The 24,710-nt window shown below is 32.0% G+C and overlaps 1 protein-coding gene and 1 long non-coding RNA gene across 5 annotated transcripts in view; one reads left to right on the forward strand and one right to left on the reverse strand.

Moving 5' to 3' along the window:
• Window positions 1-6,839, forward strand: part of Kank (KN motif and ankyrin repeat domain-containing protein 2 kank) — an 86,545-nt gene extending 79,706 nt beyond the window's left edge. For all 4 annotated transcript variants that reach the window (XM_083100624.1, XM_083100705.1, XM_083100876.1 and 1 more), the window contains 3 exons: window positions 1-862; window positions 4,206-4,809; window positions 5,007-6,839. The exon at window positions 1-862 is cut by the window's left edge and continues 385 nt beyond it. In XM_083100624.1, coding sequence (XP_082956750.1) covers window positions 1-862; window positions 4,206-4,809; window positions 5,007-5,453 — 1,913 coding nt within the window. In that variant the 3' untranslated portion in view covers window positions 5,454-6,839. The remainder of the gene's footprint in view (window positions 863-4,205; window positions 4,810-5,006) is intronic.
• Window positions 6,840-22,371: 15,532 nt separating this feature from the next.
• Window positions 22,372-23,363, reverse strand: LOC145977378 (uncharacterized). The gene is made up of 3 exons (XR_014440494.1): window positions 23,026-23,363; window positions 22,876-22,939; window positions 22,372-22,681 (listed from the first exon to the last, which is right to left on the reverse strand). It is a non-coding gene; the product is annotated as an uncharacterized LOC145977378 (long non-coding RNA).
• Window positions 23,364-24,710: the final 1,347 nt, after the last annotated feature.

The following is a 24,710-nucleotide window of genomic DNA, read 5'->3' on the forward strand; positions in this document are numbered from 1 at the left end:
AGGATATTCCGCCAGAAGCGAAGAAAGAAATGAAAATACGTTCTTGCGGTACAACAACGAGTTTAAGTATGAAGGATATTTTGACGAAAGAGGATACTACATTGCTCGTGGAGGACGCTTTGAGAAGTTATAGCAGTAACTTAATGAAAAACACTTCTTCTAAGAGCGTTCAATGCCTCCTGGAAACAGTTAAATTTGAAAAGCGAGATTATGCGGTCCAGGTGACTGAATTGTTTAGGATGCGTTCGCATGTGAGCGTAACCGCCAAGCCATCGATGACGGAGGTTGGAGTTGAAGTCAAACTTGATCCATCCACCAAGAGTGTATGCGTCGGACCAGACCCAATAACGGTGCAGCCACCAGTGTCGCTAAATTCGATGAACTCGAGGAGTCATTCGTTCAATTATGGCGACACGAGGATTAAAATGAAAGCCAACAAATCGGTGGCAGTGACAATGAACGACTTGGTGAGAACTATTACTCGAGGTACTGACACTTTTGGCCTCACGCCGAAATGCCGAGATGTCGGCATTTCGACGACGAAGAAGAAGTTCATTGATGTGTCGGTTGGTGACTCCGTTAGGCCACATATCTCAATTTCTTGTGCAGCTAACTATTGCGACAATTGCAAGGAAACGATTAAGAGTCTAGCAAAGCAGATCGCGAATAATGCAGAGAACAGCCTGAATCATCAGAATAGTAATATGGTATCTAGGATTCCAAGACCGTCTCATATTTTCTTGAATATTTCCGGTGATCACAAGAAGCAGTTCAAGCGTCAAGATACGTATACGAAAATATCAGCTGCTGGTGTGATAAGATACGATACAGACAACAAGGAGCAATACGACAGTAGTAATCGGTTAGTAATTTAGGATTATTTTTTCTCTCTTTTACACTTATGTGAGAAATTAAAAATTTAAAACGTTTATCACAAAATTGATTCTTAAGGGGATGCCGGAGTCCTGTTTTACCGATAAAATGTCATATTTCATTTTTGTCCGAAATCATTTTATTAATTGTACAGAATAATAAATGCTCCTCCACGATTAAAGTACATACAGAAACAAAGCGGGAACCTCTTGATTTTAAAAATTAAGAAAAAATTGAAAAATTACAGTTTTTTATCGGCTTCTGGGGTCAAATCGTAACAATATTTGCTTTGTATGCACAAAATAAGATAGGTTCCCGCTAGAAATTGTATGAAAGAATATAAATGAATTTTTAGAATTGGGTTTAGAAGCCTAATAAAAAAGATTTCGGTAAACCAAAATCTTTTTCATTAGCCTTCTAAACTCATTTCTAAAAGTTCATTTATATTCCTTCATACAATCTCTAGCGGAAACCTATGTTATTTTGTGCATACAAACTGCAAAACTTTTATATTAAGCAAATATTGTTATGATTTACATAACAATATTTGCAATATTTACATGATATTTGTTATGATTACTTTTTACGATTTTTCAATTTTTTAAAATTTTTAATATAAAATCAGAAGGTTCCCGCTTTGTTTCTGTATGTACTTTAATCGTGGAGGAGCATTTATTATTTTGTGCAACTAATAAAAAGATTTCGGACAAAAATGAAATATAACATTTTATCGGTAAACAAGACTCCGGCATCCCCTTAATCTGATAAACATAAAATTTCTTAACAATACATAATATTTAAATATACTTAATAAATTTATTTATTATTATTTTATAAAAATAAATTTTATAAATTTTACATTAAATTACAAAATAAATTTACTTTAAATTTAATCATTAAGGCTTAATTTAAGTATTAAGATTTTCTTACGAGGACACATTATCTTGTAGAAAAATATGTTGAGATATATACGAATTCACATTTATAATTTATAATTTATAATTTTTAATTCTTTGAAGTATATATCACAATCATAAATTATTTTTTAAATTTCCTCTTAAAAACTTCAAGATTGTAAATAAATAAGATATCATTTTGAATCCGATTTAGGGCCCTGGCACACAAAAATACGTAAGCAGTAAAACGTAGTCAGTAAGGAAACCGACCAATCGGAATTCTTACGTTTTCTTACGTTTTAATATGGCTGCCTTATTGCTCAATCATGATTGGTCAATTTGCTTACTGACTACGTTTCACTGCTTACGGCTGATGGCAGAGAACGAGATGTTAGCGCTTACGTCTGTTGTAGTCATGGACGTAAAGTAAGGCAGAGAAAAATGTACATGCAACTTACGTATACGTTTTTCTCTGTCTTACTTTACGTCCATGACTACGACAGATGTAAGCGCTTACATTTCATTCTCTGCCATCAGCCTACGTTTTTTTGTGTGCCATGGCCTTTACTCTTCCTGCTCGACTTACAATTCACGCCATCTGTTATTTCCGCGATCAAAGCTTATGGCTCCTGTACACAAGATGCGGCAACATCCCAGTCGACACAATTTGTTACTGCTATATAACTTGGGAGTAATACTTTATATAACAAATGTTTTGTGATATTTATATCACAGTTACTTCTATTTATCGCTTCCTGTTATGTAATATAAATGTACGAATGCAACATATTATTTACATAACAAGCATGTGGTGCTTCAATATATAACCAATATTGCAGTATGATATTGCAGCAACGTAAAATCAATATCATTAATCAGTTATATGATAATATTATTTTTATATAGAATTTAAACGTTGAAACTACATAGATGTTATATTATGGCTGCATTCCGAAATTCACTGCCAGTATTGTAAATCTATAGTTTACGTTACGTATATTGTAGATTTTCATTACTGCAGTATTTTCAAGTAAGTATGTAACATATATATAGCAACTATGTTTTTCGGTTATGTATTTGTAACATAAATGTATCATCACCGTTACTTTTGAAAAGGGGCGAAATTATAATATAACTACAACATTGCAGCAACTTTCACGTTATATAAAATGTGATATTGAAATGTATAGCTGTTATATAGTGAACACGTAATTGTGTCGACTGGGATGTTATGCGAGGCGAGAGGCGACACGATAAGCCAATGCAAAAGTTGGATTGAGTTCAACTTTAACGCACGGCGGATGTTACGTATTTGCTGATTGGTTATCGCGTCGCCTCTCGCCACGCGTAACGCGTTGCTGCGTCCTATGTGCAGGAGCCCTTACTGTGAGGGATGTTTCTCGGTAAAAGGGACGGCAAAAGGATTATGAATAATAGAACTGCGTATATTCACTTCATTTCTTTAAATTAATTGACCAACGCTGACCCCTTAATATAAGAGTCTAATCAATCCGGTAAACTGGTAATAAAGTATTAATAAACAGCAGAGTTTCTCACATCAAATAGAATATAACAAATTAAGGGACATGAGTAAGGAAGGGGGAAGGATGAGGGGAAGGAATAAGAGGGGGATTGGGGCGGCTATATCGCAGAAATAAATTCCTGCCTCAGCGGGATTTGAACCCGAGACCCTTCATACTTCATGGCAGACAAGTACCTTACCGCCTCAGCCACACGCCACCCCGAACTGCGTATATAACGTAATATTTCGAGTTAGTCGAGTGCATCGAGCGATTTGTTGTCCTTTTTTGCGTCCTGTAAGCGTCATCGAGTATTCTATCACGGCATAAATATCGTATTGGTGCGTGTCTCGTGTCACATTGACGGTTTTACTATGGTAAACAAGTGAGCGCGTCTTCGATCTCGACAGATCGATGCTACAACAGCAGTCGCCGTCGCCTCAGTGCAATGCCTCTCATTTATTCAGCGATCTTGAAGTCACTGATATTTTACCTTATCCTTATCCGGTCGTGAAAGGGTAATACGTTTTTCCATTTAGCTAATCTTTATTTATAGCGATTAATATTTTTACCGTTAATTTTTTATATGGCTAACATTACGTTGAATTTAGATATTTCGATATTATGTTGATTCTAATAGTTATAATTATTATATATATAATTTATATATTTATAGCTTTCATAATTTTTAAGGTTTTTCATTTAGTTGTCAACATTTTGATTGCACCAATTATTGGGTTATACCGGTTACAGAAATAATTAAAATATAGCAATTTTTTGCATAAAAAGTTCAAAGAATTATCAGAAAAAATAAAAATATTTTTATATTATTAAATAAGTAATAACTTGCATCTATATCTGTACATGTCATCTTTCTTAAATAGACATAAAAAAAGTTTTCTTTTAATTTTTCTAGCAATTTTCAGCAATTACAAACTGAGAAAAACAAGCATGAAAAAATCGCATCAAAAGAGATGTGTAGTATGGAAAAGGAGGATAATGAAGAAAAGTCCGAGCTATCAGAATCAACTTTGTTTCAACCAATTCAGGATAAACTAAGGAAGAAAGTTGAGCCTACAAAAGAGATGCAAGCTGCCATGAAAGTGCTCAATGACAGTATCAAAAAATCACCCAGTAGGAACATTACTCATCAGCTTAAAAACGCTACTAATATCATACAGCAAGAATGGTTCAAGATATCCAGTACATCTAATGCAAATCCATTAGATGTTGAAGATTATTTGGACCGATTTGAAGAGTGCTCTAGTACTCTGCTGGAATACATTGTTAACATGACAGATACCAGTGGTAACACAGCGATGCATTATGCAGTTTCTCATGGCAATTTTGATGTAGTATCTATACTGTTAGACTCCAAGGTCTGCGATATTAACAAAGCAAATGTGGCTGGTTATACAGCTGTGATGTTGGCTGCTTTGGCTGAAGTCAGAAATTCCACACATGCTTCTGTGGCGAATAGATTGTTCCAACTTGCTGATGTCAACATTCGTGCAAAATTGGTAAATCTCTTTAACTATTATTAAGGAGAATTCTACTATTAAATATAGGAAAACTGTTGTCTCTAAATATATATTTTTTTAATATTGTTTTTATTTTTAATATTATTTTTAATAATATTGATATTTCATATTAACATTTCAAATATTTTTATGTTTTTTCAAATATTCTTATAAATAATTTTCTTATTTTTAATAAGCATGGACAAACTGCATTGATGTTAGCGGTATCGCACGGACGTAAAGATATGACGCAGTTACTATTAGATGCTGGAGCGGCCGTTAATATCCAAGACGAAGACGGTAGCACCGCCCTGATGTGCGCAGCGGAACATGGCCATACCGACATCGTGAGATTGCTTCTCGCGCATCCGGATTGCGATCCGTCTATCGTTGACGTCGATGGCAGCTCGGCTTTAAAGATCGCTCTCGAGGCAGGTAATCGAGACATCGGGGTGCTACTTTATGCTCACGAGCATGTTAATCGAGGTACCAGTCCGTACTCAACTTTAAGGCGGAGTAGAAGAGGCTCCAAGCCGACGACACCCACTGGACCATCTCCGTCGGCTCCAGTTAGTCCAGCGCCGTCGCGGCGCCTTCATTCGTCCAATGTTTCTTTAAACACATCGAAATATTTCGCCAAATAATTCGATAGTGATTCTCCTTTCCATCCATCGTAAGCTTTCTCTTCACGCACATTACTTGATATATAATAATGATAATAACTACAGCAGGTAAACTACAGTATAAACAAAACTTTGTATTTAAATATAATTTTTTCGCATATTATTTTTTTATATTCTTATAAATTATGACATACACACACACACACACACATATACGTATGAAAAAATTGACAATATATTAAAATTTTTTTGTCTAATCGATTTGTCTCGATAAAATTGTATAATTTATCAAGTCAAGGACCATGCTCAACAATATATAATCTATTCAGGGTAATGTTAGAAAAAATCTTGTACTTCAGTTTGTAGTAGTAATTAGTTTGTAGTAGTTTAGTTATAACCATTGTAATTACTGTTGAACAAATGTTTGATGAAACTTTCATAATCTTTATAAATTTGATATAACTGATTGTGTAACATACTCTTGAGAACACAATTCTTCTCTTAAATAGAGTATGAAAGTACAAATTTTTCAATATCCATGATGAGATATAGGTCACAGCAAAAAATCAGGCGATTTTTTTTTTATCCTATGACATTAAACATTCCAAAACAAACGATCGCGATGATTCGAATTTTTTATAAGTATAATACATAGGTTTTAGGCCTAATTTCGAATTACTCCGGGATCAAATCGTCGATAGAATAATCTTATATCGATTAATAGGAAACATTACATGATACATACATATATATATATATATATATATATATATATATATATATATATATATATATATATAATAGATGTATGTTATAGCAACATGAAATTCTTTATGATTCGATGATGTTTTCATTTACGAGCGACATCAAATGTATTTATCACTGTTCTATATTGAAATAGAAAAAAATATTAAATAGCGAAAATTGTATACATTGAGATAATAGACCTTAAAGCAAGAATATCGAAGAATTTATGAAGAAAATTTTTTTGAACTTGTTAAGGTTTTCATATTGAGAACTTTATATGCGTAATATCTATATAGATATTAATATAAATTTATTTAATCGAATCCCGAACGAATTGTCAACATGAATGTTAATTGCATCGTGTTCATGTGAGAAAGGGATAAATACATTGAGCAATTTTCTTGTAAGGTTGTGAATAAATGTAATTATTTAAGTTCGAGAGATCAAAGATTTAGGTTAATGTTATGATGTTTTTCTCTATCTTCGAAAATAATTCTATAATGATTGTTAGCGTGGTATTATTATTCGCATATCGCGATATAAGGCAATGTACGAAACGTACCATATCTAGAAAGTAGTGAAGAGTACTCATTGTTTGTTGTGCCTTTATATTTAACACATAACACTATTAGTAATAAACTGGAACACGACGATTCTAAATGCTCTCATTATTCAGAATATGTTTAATATCCCTGTCACAAGATTATTTCTCTCTTTAGGATAAATGTCTTAGGTAGCACATGTTCATTTTATATACGTTTCTAAAACGTATCCAATGTTTTTTCATCGTAAAGCATTAATAAGAAACGTTTCTATAGATACATTTTAAAACTATAAGGAAACGTATTTTTCACGTTTCTATAGACAATAAAAATTAATTTTTAATTAATTTCAAACTATATATACATATTAATTATATATATATATATATATATATATATATATATATACACACACATATATATATATATATATATACAGGGTGAGCCATTTTAAGTTACCCACCCCAATAACTTTTTTATTTTTGAATGTAACAAATAACAAATGAACAAAATGTTTCAAATAAAAGTTGTTTGGTTTCGAGGGGGCCATAAGATGGTATCATTGGTTTGACCTTGGATAGTCATTTGAAGGTCACATAAAGGTCACCTTCAATTTCTTAAATGGAACCTACTATTTTTCATTGCATATTCTTGTAGCTTATCTCGAGAGCTTTCCAAAACACTATAATTAAGTACTTTTTGAGTGATGCTTGAAATAATTTCTTAATTTTACATAAACCGTAAAATATCTTGTAAAATATTCATTTTTCGATTATCTTACCTTAATACTTTTACGTACAAAATAATGAGAGGAATCAATTGGTGTAAAGAAAACATAATTGTTTCGAAAGAAAAAATGTAATTTGCAATTAACAATTACATTTCTTTTTTCAAAACAATTATGCGTTTTCTTTACACCAATTGATTTCTCTCATTATTTTGTACATAAAAGTATTAAAGTAAGATAATCGAAAAATGAATATTTTACAAGATATTTTACGGTTTATATAAAATTAAGAAATTATTTCAAGCCTCATAACTCAAAAAGTACTTAACGAAAAGGTACTTAATTATAGTGTTTTGGAAAGCTCTCGAGATAAGCTACAAGAATATGCAATGAAAAATAGTAGGTTCCATTTAAGAAATTGAAGGTGACCTTTATGTGACCTTCAAATGACTATCCAAGGTCAAATTTTTGCCACAATCTTCTGTCCCCCTCGAAGTCAAGCAACTTTTATTTGAAACATTTTGTTGTACATTCAGAAATAAAAAAGTTATTGGGGTGGGTAACTTAAAATGACTCACCCTGTATACAGGGTGTCCCATTTTAAGCGTCCACCCCAAATATCTCTCTCATTTTTGATTTTAGAGAAAAATGGTTCAGACATGTTTTGTATGGTTTCGAGGGGGCCATAAGATGGTACCATTGATTTGACCTTGAAGAGTCATTTGAAGGTCACTTCAATTTTTTTAAATGGAACACCTTATATATTTTTACACATTCTTGTAGCTCATCTCGAGGGCTTTCCAAAACACTATAATTAAGTTAGTTTTCATTAAGTACTTTTCGAGTTATGAAGCTTGAAATCATTTCTTAATTTTACATAAACCGTAAAATATCTTGTAAAACATTCATTTTTCGATTATCTTACCTTAATACTTTGCACAAAATAATGAGAGGAATCAATTGGTGTAAAGAAAACACATAGTTGTTTCGAAGAAAAAAAATGTAATTGTTAATTGCAAATTACATTTTTTTTCTTCGAAACAACTATGTGTTTTCTTTACACCAATTGATTCCTCTCATTATTTTGTGCAAAGTATTAAGGTAAGATAATCGAAAAATGAATGTTTTACAAGATATTTTACGGTTTATGTAAAATTAAGAAATGATTTCAAGCTTCATAACTCGAAAAGTACTTAATGAAAACTAACTTAATTATAGTGTTTTGGAAAGCCCTCGAGATGAGCTACAAGAATGTGTAAAAATATATAAGGTGTTCCATTTAAAAAAATTGAAGTGACCTTCACGTGACCTTCAAATGACTCTTCAAGGTCAAATCAATGGTACCATCTTATGGCCCCCTCGAAACCATACAAAACATGTCTGAACCATTTTTCTCTAAAATCAAAAATGAGAGAGATATTTGGGGTGGACACTTAAAATGGGACACCCTATATATATACAGGGTGACCCATTTTAACTTAGGCAGCCAAATAACTCGAAAAATAAGCAAGATAGAGAAAAATGTTTTAGACAAAAGTTGTATGGTTTCGAGGGGGCCATAAGATGGTATCATTGGTTTGACCTTGAAGAGTCATTTGAAGGTCACGTGAAGGTCACTTCAATTTTTTTAAATGGAACATCCTATATATTTTTGTACATTCTTGTAGCTCATCTCGAGAGCTTTCCAAAACACTATAATTAAGTACATTTTCGTTAAGTACTTTTTGAGTTATGAGGCTTGAAATAATTTCTTAATTTTACATAAACCATAAAATATCTTGTAAAATATTCATTTTTCGATTACCTTACCTTAATAGTTTTATGTACAAAATAATGAGAGGAATCAATTGGTGTAAAGAAAACACATAGTTGTTTCGAAGAAAAAATATGTAATTTGCAATTAACAATTCCATATTTTTTCTTAAAAACAACTATGTGTTTTCTTTACACCAATTGATTCCTCTCATTATTTTGTACATAAAAGTATTAAGGTAAGATAATCGAAAAATGAATATTTTACAAGATATTTTACGGTTTATGTAAAATTAAGAAATTATTTCAAGCATCATAACTCAAAAAGTACTTAACGGAAAGGTACTTAATTATAGTGTTTTGGAAAGCTCTCGAAATAAGCTACAAGAATGTACAAAAATATATAGGGTATTCCATTTAAAAAAATTGAAGTGACCTTCACGTGACCTTCAAATGACTCTTCAAGGTCAAACCAATGATACCATCTTATGGCCCCCTCGAAACCATACAACTTTTGTCTAAAACATTTTTCTCTATCTTGCTTATTTTTTGAGTTATTTGGCTGCCTAAGTTAAAATGGGTCACCCTGTATATGTGTGTGTGTATATATATATATATATATATATATATATGTATGTATAATCATTACGAAAAACTATATATTAATTTCTATTTTCAAATATATGAATATTCCTTTTTTTAAATATATAATTATAACTCAATTATATTTTAGATTAAAGTATATGCATTCTCCACACGGAAAAATTTATTTAATAGATATCTAATAAATGTCTAAATGTCTATATGAGGTCCGTATCCTCTATATGATAACTAATAGATGTATATATATATATATATATATATATATATATATATATATATATAGATAGATAACTAATAGATGTATATATATCATCCACATATCTATATCCACTAAGTAGCTACCAGAGATATTCACTAGATATACACATATGTTATCCACATATCTACATTCACATACAAAAAATACGGGCCACTAAATTTTAACACAATTTTTTAACATCTTTCAATAACAATAAATCAGTGAAAAATCATCGTATTAAGATGAAACAAAACTCAAATTAAAGCTTGAACATTTCTTTTAAAAAGCAAAAACACAAATTTAAGTTACAAAAAATGTTTTACAAAATGGCGAACGATGAAGATAGATTTTGAGAAATGAGAACCAATTTTTTTTTTAACTGACACAAAAATTTTTCAAAAATTTGTTTCCTGTTACAAAAATGTATGGGTTTTTAAAAGTTTATTTATTTCCTAATAAATTCATATTTTAATCAATTTTCTCTCTAAAGTTTTCCATGATAATTTGTTTCTGAATTGCAAATTTTTACAAGAAAAATTTCATTTTGTAATATCTTTTTCAAAACGGTATAACTTTATCAAAAAAGATCGTAGAAAATTTATTAAAATATAGATTTGTTAAATAAATAAGCTTAAAAACATGTTTGTAACAGGGAGTCGATTTTCTTGAGCAATGCAGCAGTTTAAAAAAAAATTTATTTTCTATTTCTCAAAATCTATTTTCAGCATTCGTAATTTTGTAAAATATTTTTTATTACTCGAATTTGGTTTTTTAGTTTTTAAAAGGACAGTTTAATTTGAGCTTTATTTCATCTCAATACGGTGATTTTTTGCTGATTTGTTGCTATTGAAAGATGTTAAAAAATTTTGTTAAAATTTAGTGGCCCGTTTTCTTGCGTGAGTGTATATTCACCAAGTAATTAACAGAGACCGGAAATAAGTTAGCGCTGGAAGTTCATATTTTTTAAATAAATTATAGCTCAAATGCTCCTTAATTGCTCCGTCCCAATCAACAATTGCTCCCCTTCTAAAATTAATACTTTTTTTAATATTTGCAAAAAACGTAAAATTTACAATTTTCACTCAGAAACATATTTCTAATGGTTTCCGGCAATTATATCCGGTATAAAACGATTGCTTAATTTCTTTACATTGCTCCATCGTTATTTTAATGATTTATTACATTTTTTTATCAGAAATTAAAAAATAAATCATTTCACAAATGACGACGTCGCCACCTATCGGCCGCCTTTCGGAACTATGGCTTAACGGCCGCATTGGCAATGGCGCCAATATTCAAACATAATATATCAGCACTATTGTTTAAAACTATATCTGTCAGAAAATAATCAATTTTTCCTATTGATTTTTTAGTAAAATAATTGCTTCTCACTTGCTCTATCGGAATATTTAATCGCTCCATTTGTATTATTAATTTTTTATAATATATTTGCAAGTAAAACCAATCATTTTCTTGAAAAAACATATTTTCCATAGTTTACGGCAAATATATCTAACATAAAATGATTGCTCCTTAATTTCTTCGCACTGCTCTATCGTTACATTAATGATTATCGCATATTATTCGCGAAACGACCCACACAGCACCAAGTCGTTTAAAAGTACTACTAAAACTGGACATTTTTTTATCACAGACATCTTTTACTGACATCGTTAAGTCGACGGAAAGATGGCTAAAAGTCGTCTCATGACCCGAATTCAGTGACTTTTTAGTCTTGTCCATATGATGACTAAAAGATGACTTGATTCATTCTATAGATTATCGACACTCGGTAGTAGGAATACTTCAATACACGCAATGGGCTATTTCTCCCATTTATCCGCCTAATTTCTAATAATCTGTTTAATATTCTCCCAACAAGGAATCCAGATTATTAAATAAATTATTTTAAATTCAATTTGTTAGAAATTAAATTGATAAACAGTAATGTCAGAAAAAGGATGCATCTTACACGCATACAATCATTCTGCGTAGCACATGTATATGGCTCTCTCTGATTGATGCGTGAGAGCAGTATCCTCTTTCTGGCATTACTGCTCGTAAAAGGCAAAAATATGCTTCAGATCTTATATTAATTACTAATTCTTTATATACATTTCGTGATAAATATTAAATACGAGATAAGTTAAGAGTGGCTCGCCGCGTAGCGGCAAGCGAAGAAACACATACTATTGTTACATACTATTATGTCTCTTTTATGTCATCTTTTTCGACAAAGCAAAAAGATGTCTTTATAGACATCTTTTCGTTTTGTCGAAAAGATAACTTAAAAAAGACATCTTTTCGTTATCTTTTAGTATAATGTGCTGTGTGGGATGTCTTTTTTATGTCATCTTTTTCGACAAAGCGAAAAGATGTCTTTATAGGCATCTTTTCGTTTTGTCGAAAAGATAACTTGAAAAAGACATCTTTTCGTTATCTTTTAGTATAATGTGCTGTGTGGGAAATTTCTAATATAAATATATAAGTTTTGTGTATGGTTTTATTTTCTTTCTCTCTTTATTATTAATATATTATTAACCTTTAGACTGTCGGGAAAATTACTTTTGCGGCTCTGAACAAATCTCGAAATTCTGCGTTATGTATATGTTCCCACACAGCACATTATACTAAAAGATAACGAAAAGATGTCTTTTTTAAGTTAACTTTTCGACAAAACGAAAAGATGTCTATAAAGATATCTTTTCGCTTTGTCGAAAAAGATGACGTAAAAGAGACATAATAGTATGTGGCACGTGTTTCTTCGCTTGCCGCTACGCGGCGAGCCATTCTTAACTTCCCAGTGAGCAATAAGTTATCAAAAAGAGTTCTAAAAGTACTAAGGTTTAAGAGTTGGACGTCTGAAAACGCCATCTGAATGATAACATAATGATATCAGTAACCCTGACAAAAATGAGACGTTTGTTTAGCGTTTACATGAACGTTTGTGGAAGTTCGTCGAGAGTTTAAAAACGATTAGTAAAGAGTTTGTAGAACAAAAATTGCAACACTGCAGCGTTTAAAAGACGTTTGTACGTTATAGCATAATCGTAAACGTTTGAAAAGTCTGAGTAAACTCTGTACACGAAGATGTATCAACGTTTACTGAACGTACTCTGAAAAATGTTACCTCAGCATTGCAAAACTTTCATGTAACATTATATAAAGAGTTTGTAGAACAAAAATTGCAACACTGCAGCGTTTGATAAGCATTCAAAACCCAACAGCGTTATGTAAGTGCTCTTACAAAGTTTGAAAAGCATATAAACTCTCAGAAAACCCTCACTCAACGGTTGTTAACGCTTTATAAAGTTTCTTATTTTCGCCAGGGAAGTCCTCTAATGCGTCGATTTTAGAGGAAAAAAAGACTTCATATACATGACATCTAAAAGAATACTGTAGCATGACTTCTTATAAATGTCATCTAAAAGAGTACTGCAAAATGACTTCTTTTAAATGTTAAGAAAATGTTACTATTACCCAATAAACACATGATGGTATATTATACGTTTAAATCAAGTATTTACGGGAGGTCTAAATGTGATAGATTTACCCAATAAACACATGATGGAATATTAAACATTTATTAAACGTAAAGTTAGTATAAATGTGGTATAATGCCCAGTTCCACAATCCAGTTAACCTGAGTTTAAGTGGCGAATGGACCAATCAGGACCCAGTTTAACGTATTAAACTCGGGTTAACTCGAGTTGTGGAACTGGGCCTAAGTATATCAAATAAACGTTTTAATTTTTATGGTTTTTATACAAACGTATAATATATGATAATGATATCCGTTTTTATTACGTTTGCATAAAACAAAACGGATTCTATGCGTTGAAAAATATTATATAAGAATACGAAAAGAAACGTTTAGTTTCTAGAATGTATCTGCGTCTATTTTATTTCTTAAAATCGTATATTTATGTAATCGAAGAAACGTTTTGTTCTACAAACTCTTTATATAATGTTACATGAAAGTTTTGCAATGCTGAGGTAACATTTTTCAGAGTACGTTCAGTAAACGTTGATACATCTTCGTGTACAGAGTTTACTCAGACTTTTCAAACGTTTACGTTTACGCTATAACGTACAAACGTCTTTTAAACACTGCAGTGTTGCAATTTTTGTTCTACAAACTCTTTACTAATCGTTTTTAAACTCTCGACGAACTTCCACAAACGTTCATGTAAACGCCAAACAAACGTCTCATTTTTGCCAGGGAGACTGAATGTCAACTTAAAGTCGACTAACAGCCAACAAATGACTCGACTATAGTCGACTGTCAGTCAGCTAATAAGTCGACTTACAAGTAACACTACTCAAGTGCCATTCGCCGATATTCTTGAAACTTTGCACACACGTAGTACATCGAAAAACATTAAACGTGTTTTTTTATTTTGGCTAACAAGGCGTTTTAAGGTTAGAAAACGCATTCGAAAGTTTAACACCATTTAGCACAATGCTAACTAACGCTACTCATGAGTGTCATTCTCTTACAGCTTTTACGACATTTCTCTATCATAATTTCATTGTCTGCGTGTTTTTGAGATCGCTAACGATTTTGACATCAGTTATATCAATGTAGAGGCTGGTGAAAAATGGCAAATTTAATAGTAGTCTTACGAAGGATGTCAAAAATGTGACTGGGCAAATATCGGTGGGCAAACTTCTTAACACCCTTCTTTCAAATGACGGAAACAATAAGCAAATCACGAAATTTTAAGAAATTGAACCTTATGAAGACAGGATTATTAGGTCTTTTTAATGTTTCCAATTATACAATCTGACATATAGTAATCAGAACGGCCGATGGTAACTTATATGTTCAAGTTTCGCCTAACATGCTTACGATACCACAATTTGCACATATATTGTCAAAATGAATTATATTTTTACCGCATTTCATTATCATTATTGCAACTTTTGCTAATACCATTCATAACGAATAAGGTTTCATCAATCGTTTTTAAAGGTTGAAATCAGGGAGCAATACGACAAGCTTCTGATTACAATAAGTTATATTCACGAAGTATTATCTTTTTTCATTGCGTATTTTCGAACTACAATTGATAACAATTAGTTTTTCATCGGCCGTTTTCACAGGCTTTAATATTTTCTACATTGTGTATCTCTTTGAATACAATTTACAACAAATAGGTTTTCATCAGCTGTTTCCACGTCTACTATTTGTTATTAATTGTAATAACATTAAGTACTATTCTTTCTCTGCGTTTTTCTCGAAAAAATTCATCAAAACATGTCTATGAATCCAAAAAATATTCTTCGTTTACTAACACATAGTTTCAGTGATTCGCAGTATGATGTTGAATCGATTGTGACAGAAGATGAAAGATCATTTGCAGCTTATTTGGAAGATCTCATTAAATCTTCTGTTGGTTCCAACGTGTTCACTGAAACTTACGAAACATTGTGTTATAATGATGACAGCGTAATACTTGATGCTGTTGAAGTCGATGACGATTTTGAAGATGACTTTGAATGTGTTGTTCAAGATGATAAAAAACTGAAAGTTGAGATAGACGTTGATTATAAAAACAGAGCGGTCAAGTTTTGGCGATCTGCTAAAAATGGTAACATGAGCTTTAGTACGGTAAAAAGTAGATTTAAGAGGGTTCCAGATAAAAAAAAGTTGTACAGGTGGGAAGCACAAGTAGCGGAGGGAGGCACAAGAAATGAGAAATTGTTTCGTATCAGTACATATGTTTTAGATCAATTCAAAAATGCTATGGAAAAATCACTACCTGTTCATGATTTAGAGTTGAAAAGATGGGCTTTGAAAGCAAGGGATGATGTTAAACTATCAAATAAACTCTTCTCTGCTTCTTCCAAATGGATCCATACTTTCAAAGTGAGACATGGAATAGTATCTAGAAAGATTAACAAGTTTGTTACGAAAACCCAGATAACGAGTAAAGAAACTCTCGTACAGAAGAGTAATGAATTCGTTGCAACAGTGAGATCAGAAATATTATCTATAGGAGAAAATAATGTATTCAATTCTGATCAATCAGGCTTTAATTTAGAATCACATGCAGGGCGTACATTGTCATTTAAAGGTACTTTGAAAGTTGAATGCTTGGCTCAATCTATAAATTCACTGACTTACAGCTACACTATACAGCCTTTTATATCTGCAAGTGGAGTCTTAAAATCACCTTTGCTAATAGTGTTACAAGAGACACAAGATAAATTTGGTCCGATCGTCAGAAACAATATTTATAAAGCTGAAAATATTCTTGTGCTTACTTCGAAATCTGGCAAACTTTCATCAGATCTTGCTGTAAAATGGTTTGTCGATGCTTTTTTGCCTAATGTTAATGAAGCATCGGCTCTATGTTTAGACTCTTGGACTGGACAAACGGAAGAAAAGTTCGATGTTATAGATAAGCGTGGTAAGAGTCAAAATTTTAACTATTCCCGCAGGGACAACTGGTATGATCCAGCCATTAGATGTTTATATATTCAGACCATGGAAGAACTTTCTTAAACATTTCTCGGACTTAATCATACTATATAACTACGACATCAATTTACATTTGAGGAATAACATCTTAAAGATTCAGTCATTGATTCATAACCAGTTCTCATCACCAAAATTTGTAAATTTATTCAAATACGCTTGGTGGAAAAGCGGGTATACTTCAGAAAAACCAGAAAAATGTGCAACACCTGTGGAATACTGCTTCGAGAATTGTGGTACACACTGTAGGTTTTGCACAAACATTTCCATCATAAAATACGCTTGGTGCAACGAATCTTTATGTATACAACACTTTTTTGCTCCGGACTATAATGCTTCTCCTCACTACTGCAAAAGATACGTGAAATGAAGGCAATATTTTTAATTCCATCCTTTTCTTTTTCAGCAAGATATGGGGAATTAAAATTCAAGTATATGGAGAAGGCCGCACCTTGTCTTCAGTGGCCGGGTCAAATTTCTATCTTGCCTTCACTGGTCGGGTAGTACCACTATCTTGCCTTCACTGGTCGGGTATAGTACCACTATCTTGCCTTCACTGGTCGGATATAGTACCACTATCTTGCCTTCACTGGTCGGGTATAGTACCACTATCTTGCCTTCACTGGTCGGGTAGTACCACTATCTTGCCTTCACTGGTCGGGTATAGTACCACTATCTTGCCTTCACTGGTCGGGTATAGTACCACTATCTTGCCTTCACTGGTCGGGTAGTACCACTATCTTGCCTTCACTGGTCGGGTATAGTACCACTATCTTGCCTTCACTGGTCGGGTAGTACCACTATCTTGCCTTCACTGGTCGGGTATAGTACCACTATCTTGCCTTCACTGGCTGAGTAGACCTTCCCATTGCCTTCAGTTTCCGCCATTTGGATGCGTCATATTGAATCCCCAATAGCCAAGTCTGCTAAAGCAGATCTTGTCAGGTAATCTGTTACAAATTTTTGTCGACAGAAAGATTACAGAATTGATGCAGGTTCTGATATATCATGTGATGTCGGCAGAATGTCAACAGAAATATAACAAAATCTGTTCACATAACTGGACAACAGATTATCAACAGAAACCGAGCAGAACTTGTTGATATAATTAACAGCACATTGATGGCAGAAACTGAACAGGATCTGTGCGGCGCAATTTTGACAGCAGATTGGTAACAAAAATCGAGCAGGATCTGCGCAATGAAATTTGATATCAAATTGTCAGCAGAACCCGAGTAGAGCCTGCTGATGTAACTAACGGCAGATTGATGGCAGAAATGAAACAGGATCTGTGCGGCGAAATTTGATGTCAGATTGCCTGTAGAAACCGAGCAGGATTTGCGCACACAATATCTGATAGCAGATTGACGGCAGAAGCAGAACAGGGTTTGCATGATTCGATAGTTCCTTCGTTTACCGCTATGTGACATACTTTCTCGCAATCAAATCTCTGTCAAAAATATATATAAAGTCGCGATTATTAATAAAAGATCAAAAATATAGTAACTATTTCTATCACTCTAATTTCTGACATCTGATACAAGCAGATGAGATTCAGAATATTAAACTGATTGGAATCAATAGAATAAATGATAAATTATTCATTTACTGCCTATTTGAAGCAAGAATTTAATTCTAAATAAATTATATATCTCGTTTTATAAATTAAATTACTTTTACTTTATTATTAATTTAAATAAATTGAACTAGTCCTTCGTTATGTGAGAATAATTACAATATAACATATATTATTATACATTATGTCATATCAGAAAAAATTGTAATTAACCGATAACTCACCGATAATACTCTTATTTAGCACCTGTAATAATCAATTTTATTGCATTTATACAACATTAATATAAGTAAGCCCAAATCTTGTTCGGTTTCTGCTGTCAATTTGCCATCAGATTGCGTGCGCAGATCCTGCTCGATTTCTGCCGACAATCTGTTGTCAGATTATGTTTACAGATTCTGCTCGGTTTTTGCCGCCAATCGAGCATCAAGTCATGTTAACAGATCCTGCTGGATTTCTGCTACCAATCTGCTGTCAGATTCTGTGAGCAGGCTCTGTCAGCAGAATATAAGCTGAATGAGGACGCAGTTGATGTCAGTCTGCTGATATACTTTGATTAAATCTGTTACCAGTCTGCCGACATACTGCTAACATTTTGCTTACGGGGATTTTTCATCCGCCACCTCTAGATTGATATAACTGTTGCCAAAATCGTAATCATGTATCTAATAAACTTCGCAAGTGGCGTTAAATAAAGTTTTTGAAACTTCTGCGATTTTATCCACCATTTTGTATTTGCCATTCTGAATCTCGTTAAACTAATGTCAAAATCGTCATTAGCGATCTCAAAAACACGCAGACAATGAAATTATGATAGAGAAATGTCGTAAAAGCTGTAAGAGAATGACACTCATGAGTAGCGTTAGTTAGCATTGTGCTAAATGGTGTTAAACTTTCGAATGCGTTTTCTAACCTTAAAACGCCTTGTTAGCCAAAATAAAAAAACACGTGTTTAATATTTTTCGATGTACTACGTGTGTGCAAAGTTTCAAGAATATCGACGAATGGCACTTGAGTAGTGTTACTTGTTAGAAGTCAACTTTATGGCGATTATAAGTCAATTTTCAGTCAATTTAATATCATGTCCATTAACTACTAAATTTTTATTTTAATGTCATTTCTCAAAAACTTGATCGATTTAATTCCCATACGGAAAATAATTGGTATTAGATATCCACTAGATATTCTTCATAGGCTTAAAGATTTCCACGAATATATGAAAAATAGCTATTGTAGATGCTGTAGATATCCAAATGTCCGCAATTCGAGGTTTCATAAATATCTACAAAATATGTAATCCAATATCCTATAAATATCTGTACAACATTCAGTGGATATTTATCATATAAATATAAAGACACATTTTTTATTACGTATATATTGATATTTATTTTTGGATGGATATTCATTTAATGTTCTGTATATAGGCACTTATATGATGGAATTAAAAAATAATTAACCGTCTGTGGTTAATTATATGGAGCTCTGAAGCTCCTTGCAAAAGAAGCTAGTCTTTGCTAAAGGAAATGCGGCTATAATAGTCCGCGCTCTTTGACCGATAAGCCGTGATTCGTGGGACCTGTGCTGCGGCCTTATATTACTATCTTAGATGAATTTCACTTTCGAGTTAGACGTTTTCCTTTTCGCCACCTAGCGGCGAGGCGTGAAGCTCGTGGAAATATATGAATATTTCTATTGTCACATATAATACAATTAAAGAATAATGAAATTAAATCAATCAAGTCTTTGAAAATGCTTAATTTAATTGAAAATGTCTAATTTAATCGACTTTTCGTTTTGCCGAAAGGCGACTTTAATTTTCTGAAAATGGTCGACCTTAAGTCGACTCATAGTCGATAGTTAAAGTCGACAATAAACTGTACTAGAAATAGTTGACTAAACGTTGACTTAAAAAGACGACTTTAAGCTGACTAAAAAATGTCGACTATCAGTCGACAAATAGCCATTCGTGCTGTGTGGGATGTTGTCAAGCTCACTCTCCTGAATCAAAAGGTTTTAAGTGTCACTCACTATTTATTAAAAAGTTATTAACGAAAAAAGTTTAATGAATATAATATGATTTTGCGACAGCATGTATGCTTAAAAAGATACATTTGATGGAATATATGTTCAATATATAGCGAAGGTCATCATTAAATTAGAGTAAACTTTGCTTTGTGTTGCAAAGTACATGCTTGGAGACAATGGATTCCGCCCCCCCCCCTACGGGGGAGCTCCACTTTCGAAAGATATAACCTAACCCAAACCTATTTCTGATTTGGTTTAAATTTGCAAGATAAAACAAAGTTTACGTGGGTTTGCAACTTTTCACGCAAAGCAAGGTTCACCCCAAATCAAATTTTAGTTTTAAATCAGAAATAGGTTTGGGTTAGGTTATACCTTCCGGAAGTGGAGCCCCCCCGTAGAGGGGCGGAATTCACTGTAGCCACGCATGTATATTTGCAAGATAAAACGAAATTCAAATCCTACTGGATACTTCCACGCATGTATATTTCACCTTGATTCTTAAAACATACATAATGTCTAAAAATTGCACATAATTCGTAAAACTTTTTTTGTTAATAACTTTTTAATAAAACGGGCGACACTTAAAACCTTTTGATACTTACTCAGGAGAGTGAGCTTCACAACATATGTCAAGATCATTGAAATCGGTGAGGGCATCCGTAAAATGCATAATTACCATGATTTCTTTAATAATATTTATTGTTAGAGTCAAATATAATTCATACGAGATGCTTTATCATTCTATTTTTCGACTATTTAAATATAATTCGATTTGAAAATATGCAGTAAAATAATCGAATCGGAAAACGAAGAACGCTACCGCGTTACGTATTGATTCAAACTGCATTATATGAATGTCACAGAAAACGTATATCACTTTTTTTAAATCCATTATTACTTTTCTTATAATCAGAATATCTTTTTATACAGAGTGATTCTGAACAAACATTTGTCTTTAAAATATCAAATTCTTGAATGAATTCTAAGACGATTTTTCCTCTTGCAAAATTTTGCCCGGAGCTTAGTTTTTAAACTATAAAGGAAAATAGTTAACTAATTACGGAACGAGTACGAGAGGGAGGCAGGGACGGCGCGATATAGGCGATTACGTGGGGCACTCGCTGCGATCAGCTGATCAGCTGATTGCCTACCCGTTCCGTAATTAGTTAACTATTTTCCTTTATAGTTTAAAAACTAAGCTCCGGGCAAAATTTTGCAAAAGGAAAAATCATCTTAGAATTCATTCAAAAATTTGATATTTTAAAGACAAATGTTTGTTCAGAATCACCCTGTATAGTAAATGTGTCTCTTATCCAAAGAGAAGATACTCAGAAATAAATTAATATAAGAAGTTTAATAAAATTCATTAAACAGTTATATATACATATAATTATTTTTATTATATATAGAACTATTTTTGTTTTATACATATATAATTTTTTCGTCAAACAATTTTTAAAGATTTTAATTTTTTTTTAAATAACGTCGAGTATCTCTGTAGAGAAAAATGTTAGGTCTATTCTGTAAAAATACTCTGTAACGCTGTATCTCTGTAAGCTATGTAGCTTACATTGTACTATGTGCGGAAGATACAGAGTTCTGTAAGTATAACATATTTGGTATTCTATAACAATCTCCATAACCTTGCACTATGTAAGTAATATTTAGGTGATTTATGTAAGTATTTATGTAAGTATTTATGTAAGGACTGAACAAAATCGATCCAAGAGCGATTAATCGTGTGTCTATATGTAAGAATATGTTTATATTGGAAAAATAGCATTAACTTAACATATTGCGGCATTAAATGCCGCGTACACAGAAAAAAGGACATTCTTATTTTGAAAATATATTTAGTTTTAACATGGAAATCTTGAAATGAGATTATATTACGTTAATTAAAGAAAAATATAATTGCTTGAATAATTGCTTACTTGAATGAAGCCATTTTATATAGTTCAATTAAGAAAAATATATTCTTATGATTTAAGATTTAATTTTCTTGAATGGAAAAGAAACAATGTTAGATAGAAAATAACATTTTTAAATCAAAGATTATAATTTTCTTAAAATAGAATTAAATAATTATATATTCTTGAGGTGACAATTACAATATTAAAATAAGACTATAATATTGTTAAAATTTAAAATTATTAAATTCTTCTAAGAAGATTATAAATTGTTGCGTATATACGAAACAATGAACGTTAGTTTAAGTATATAAGTTTTGATTTGACTTTTTTTTTCTGTGTAATCAATGTACATATTTCGAATATCGATCTACTAACAGATTGGCTTACACAATTAAAGTTATAACCACCTATTGTTGTTTGATATGATCCATTGTTTAAAAAATATAATGTGACCAACATTCTTAAATGAAATGGTATTCTTGATCCTCTTATTTCAAGTGCACTATGTGGTCTTATTGAATCACCAAGTTATAAAATATATCTTTAGTTAATTTGAAATATTTAATAATTTGTTCTTCAGGTATTTGAAATGGATTTTGCGAATCTTGTATGAGTTTCCTTTCCAAGTGCATATAATTTCTAGAAAAAGTTAGTAATAATTAATTAATTTAATTATTAAAACGTATTTGTGTATTAAAATTTATAGAATTTTGTGTCTGCGTGTAAAATTTCAAATGTGTTCTAGTAAAAAAGATTTGAAACAAATATTATTAATAATAATTAATAAAAAAGACTACTTTGTTTGTGTATATACTGAATATAATTAAAATTACCTGTTGTAATCTTCTTCCAAGAAAAAATACAGAAATATTGCAAAATTTGGATCATTCATCGTGTCTTAAAATTGTCAAAATTAAAAAAAAACAAGTTATTAACCTTAAAATATAGTGCTTACAGCGAGAAAAATGTCACTGTAAACTTACAGTGCTAATTTGCAATTATGTAACATCTTACAGAGATTGATTGTCATTATAGAATAGCGTTTTGGTTACAGTTTTACGTTTTTCAAAGTTACAGAGCTTACAGAGCGAAAATCTTCTTACAGAATAGACCCATAAATTACAAACGCAATGCAGCTAATAAGACGTCAGGCAACACATGATCAGATTGATCATTCGAAGTCAATTAATTATTATTGTGATCGCTAGCCAAAAAGCACTACCGCGTTATTTGTTGCTTGATTCAAACTGCATCATATGAATATCACAGAAAACGTGTAATTGTGTACGAATAGTGGATTTTAAAACGCATACGTAGTAACACAATTGTATGAACGAATTATCATAATTACATATTTCATAAAACCAAAGATATAGCAAATATTTAAGTGAATTCGATTATACGCTGCGTGTGCTTGAATATGGATGGAAATGTTACAAGATCTATAATTCTATAACTTCTTTGATCGTTTGTAATTTGATTGCGATTATCTTTTTATCGACTGCTTTTCTACTATAATATTAATGAAAAAGGAAAGCTGATAATAATTATATTCTTGTGTTCGCAATACAATCCAATGAATATGTATCATTTTGCATTGTCATTTGTTCTCCTAAAAAAAAAATAGAAATTATTTACTTACTAAGAATTCCCTAATTTAATCTTAAGATATATATTGTGATCACGATCATAGAGAAATCTAAAAACATAATATTAGAAGATAACTTGCGATTTAAAACTGAGTTTGAAGTAATTTATTGAAAATATATGTATTAGGTGTATAACTAAGTTCCCGCCGTTTTTTTACTTGAAAAATGCATTTATTTCAATAAGAAAATGAATTAATATATTAATCAAAATATAATCCTTTGTTTTCTATGACATTTTCCCATCTTTTTTGCAAAAATTGGATTCCGCGATGATAGAACGACTTGTTTTTTTAAGCAATCCATTGATCGATGCATTTTTGGACTTCTTCGTAATTAGAGAAGTGTGTATCAGCGAACACGTGTTGCATTGATAGGAAAAAGTGATAATCCGATGGAACCAAGTCTGGAGAATAGGCGGATGCGGGAGAACTTCGCATTCGAGCTCCAATAGTGTTTCTTTTACGATTCTTGCAACATGAGGTCGCGCGTTGTCATGCAAAAGAATCACTTTACGTCGATTACTGGCCTTTTTCGCATCAATTCATCATTCAATCAGTATAATTGTTGTTGGCAGCAGTCAGCCGTGACTGTTTCAGAAATCAGTCGATGAGCTTCAGCTGCAGTTTTATTTAAATCAAAGCAGTGAAGAAGTATATGTCGAAAAAACAACTTATCACGTTTCATTTTAAATCGATTAAAAAAATATCTCTCACAAAAAATGAATCTTTGCGCACTCAATTTTATTGACAACTGCCTAACTTCACTACATTTGCAGCTGGAGCCATTTAATTATGAGCGGCGGGAACTTAGTTATACACCTAATATACAGGGTGTCCCAAAAGTCCCGGAACGGTCGAATATTTCATAAATTATACACTTTAGAAAGAAATGTTTCAGACAAAAGTTATATGGCTTGAAAGGGGCCATAAGATGGTGTCATTGGTTTGACCTTGAAGAATCACGTGAAGATCACGTGAAGGTCACATCCAACTTTTTAAATGGGACACCCTATATGCTTT

The sequence above is a fragment of the Camponotus vicinus genome, unplaced genomic scaffold (genome assembly GCF_025532165.1).
Source record: "Camponotus vicinus isolate PSW18456_S1 unplaced genomic scaffold, iyCamVici1.0 SCAF_1, whole genome shotgun sequence".
NCBI lineage: Eukaryota > Metazoa > Arthropoda > Insecta > Hymenoptera > Formicidae > Camponotus > Camponotus vicinus.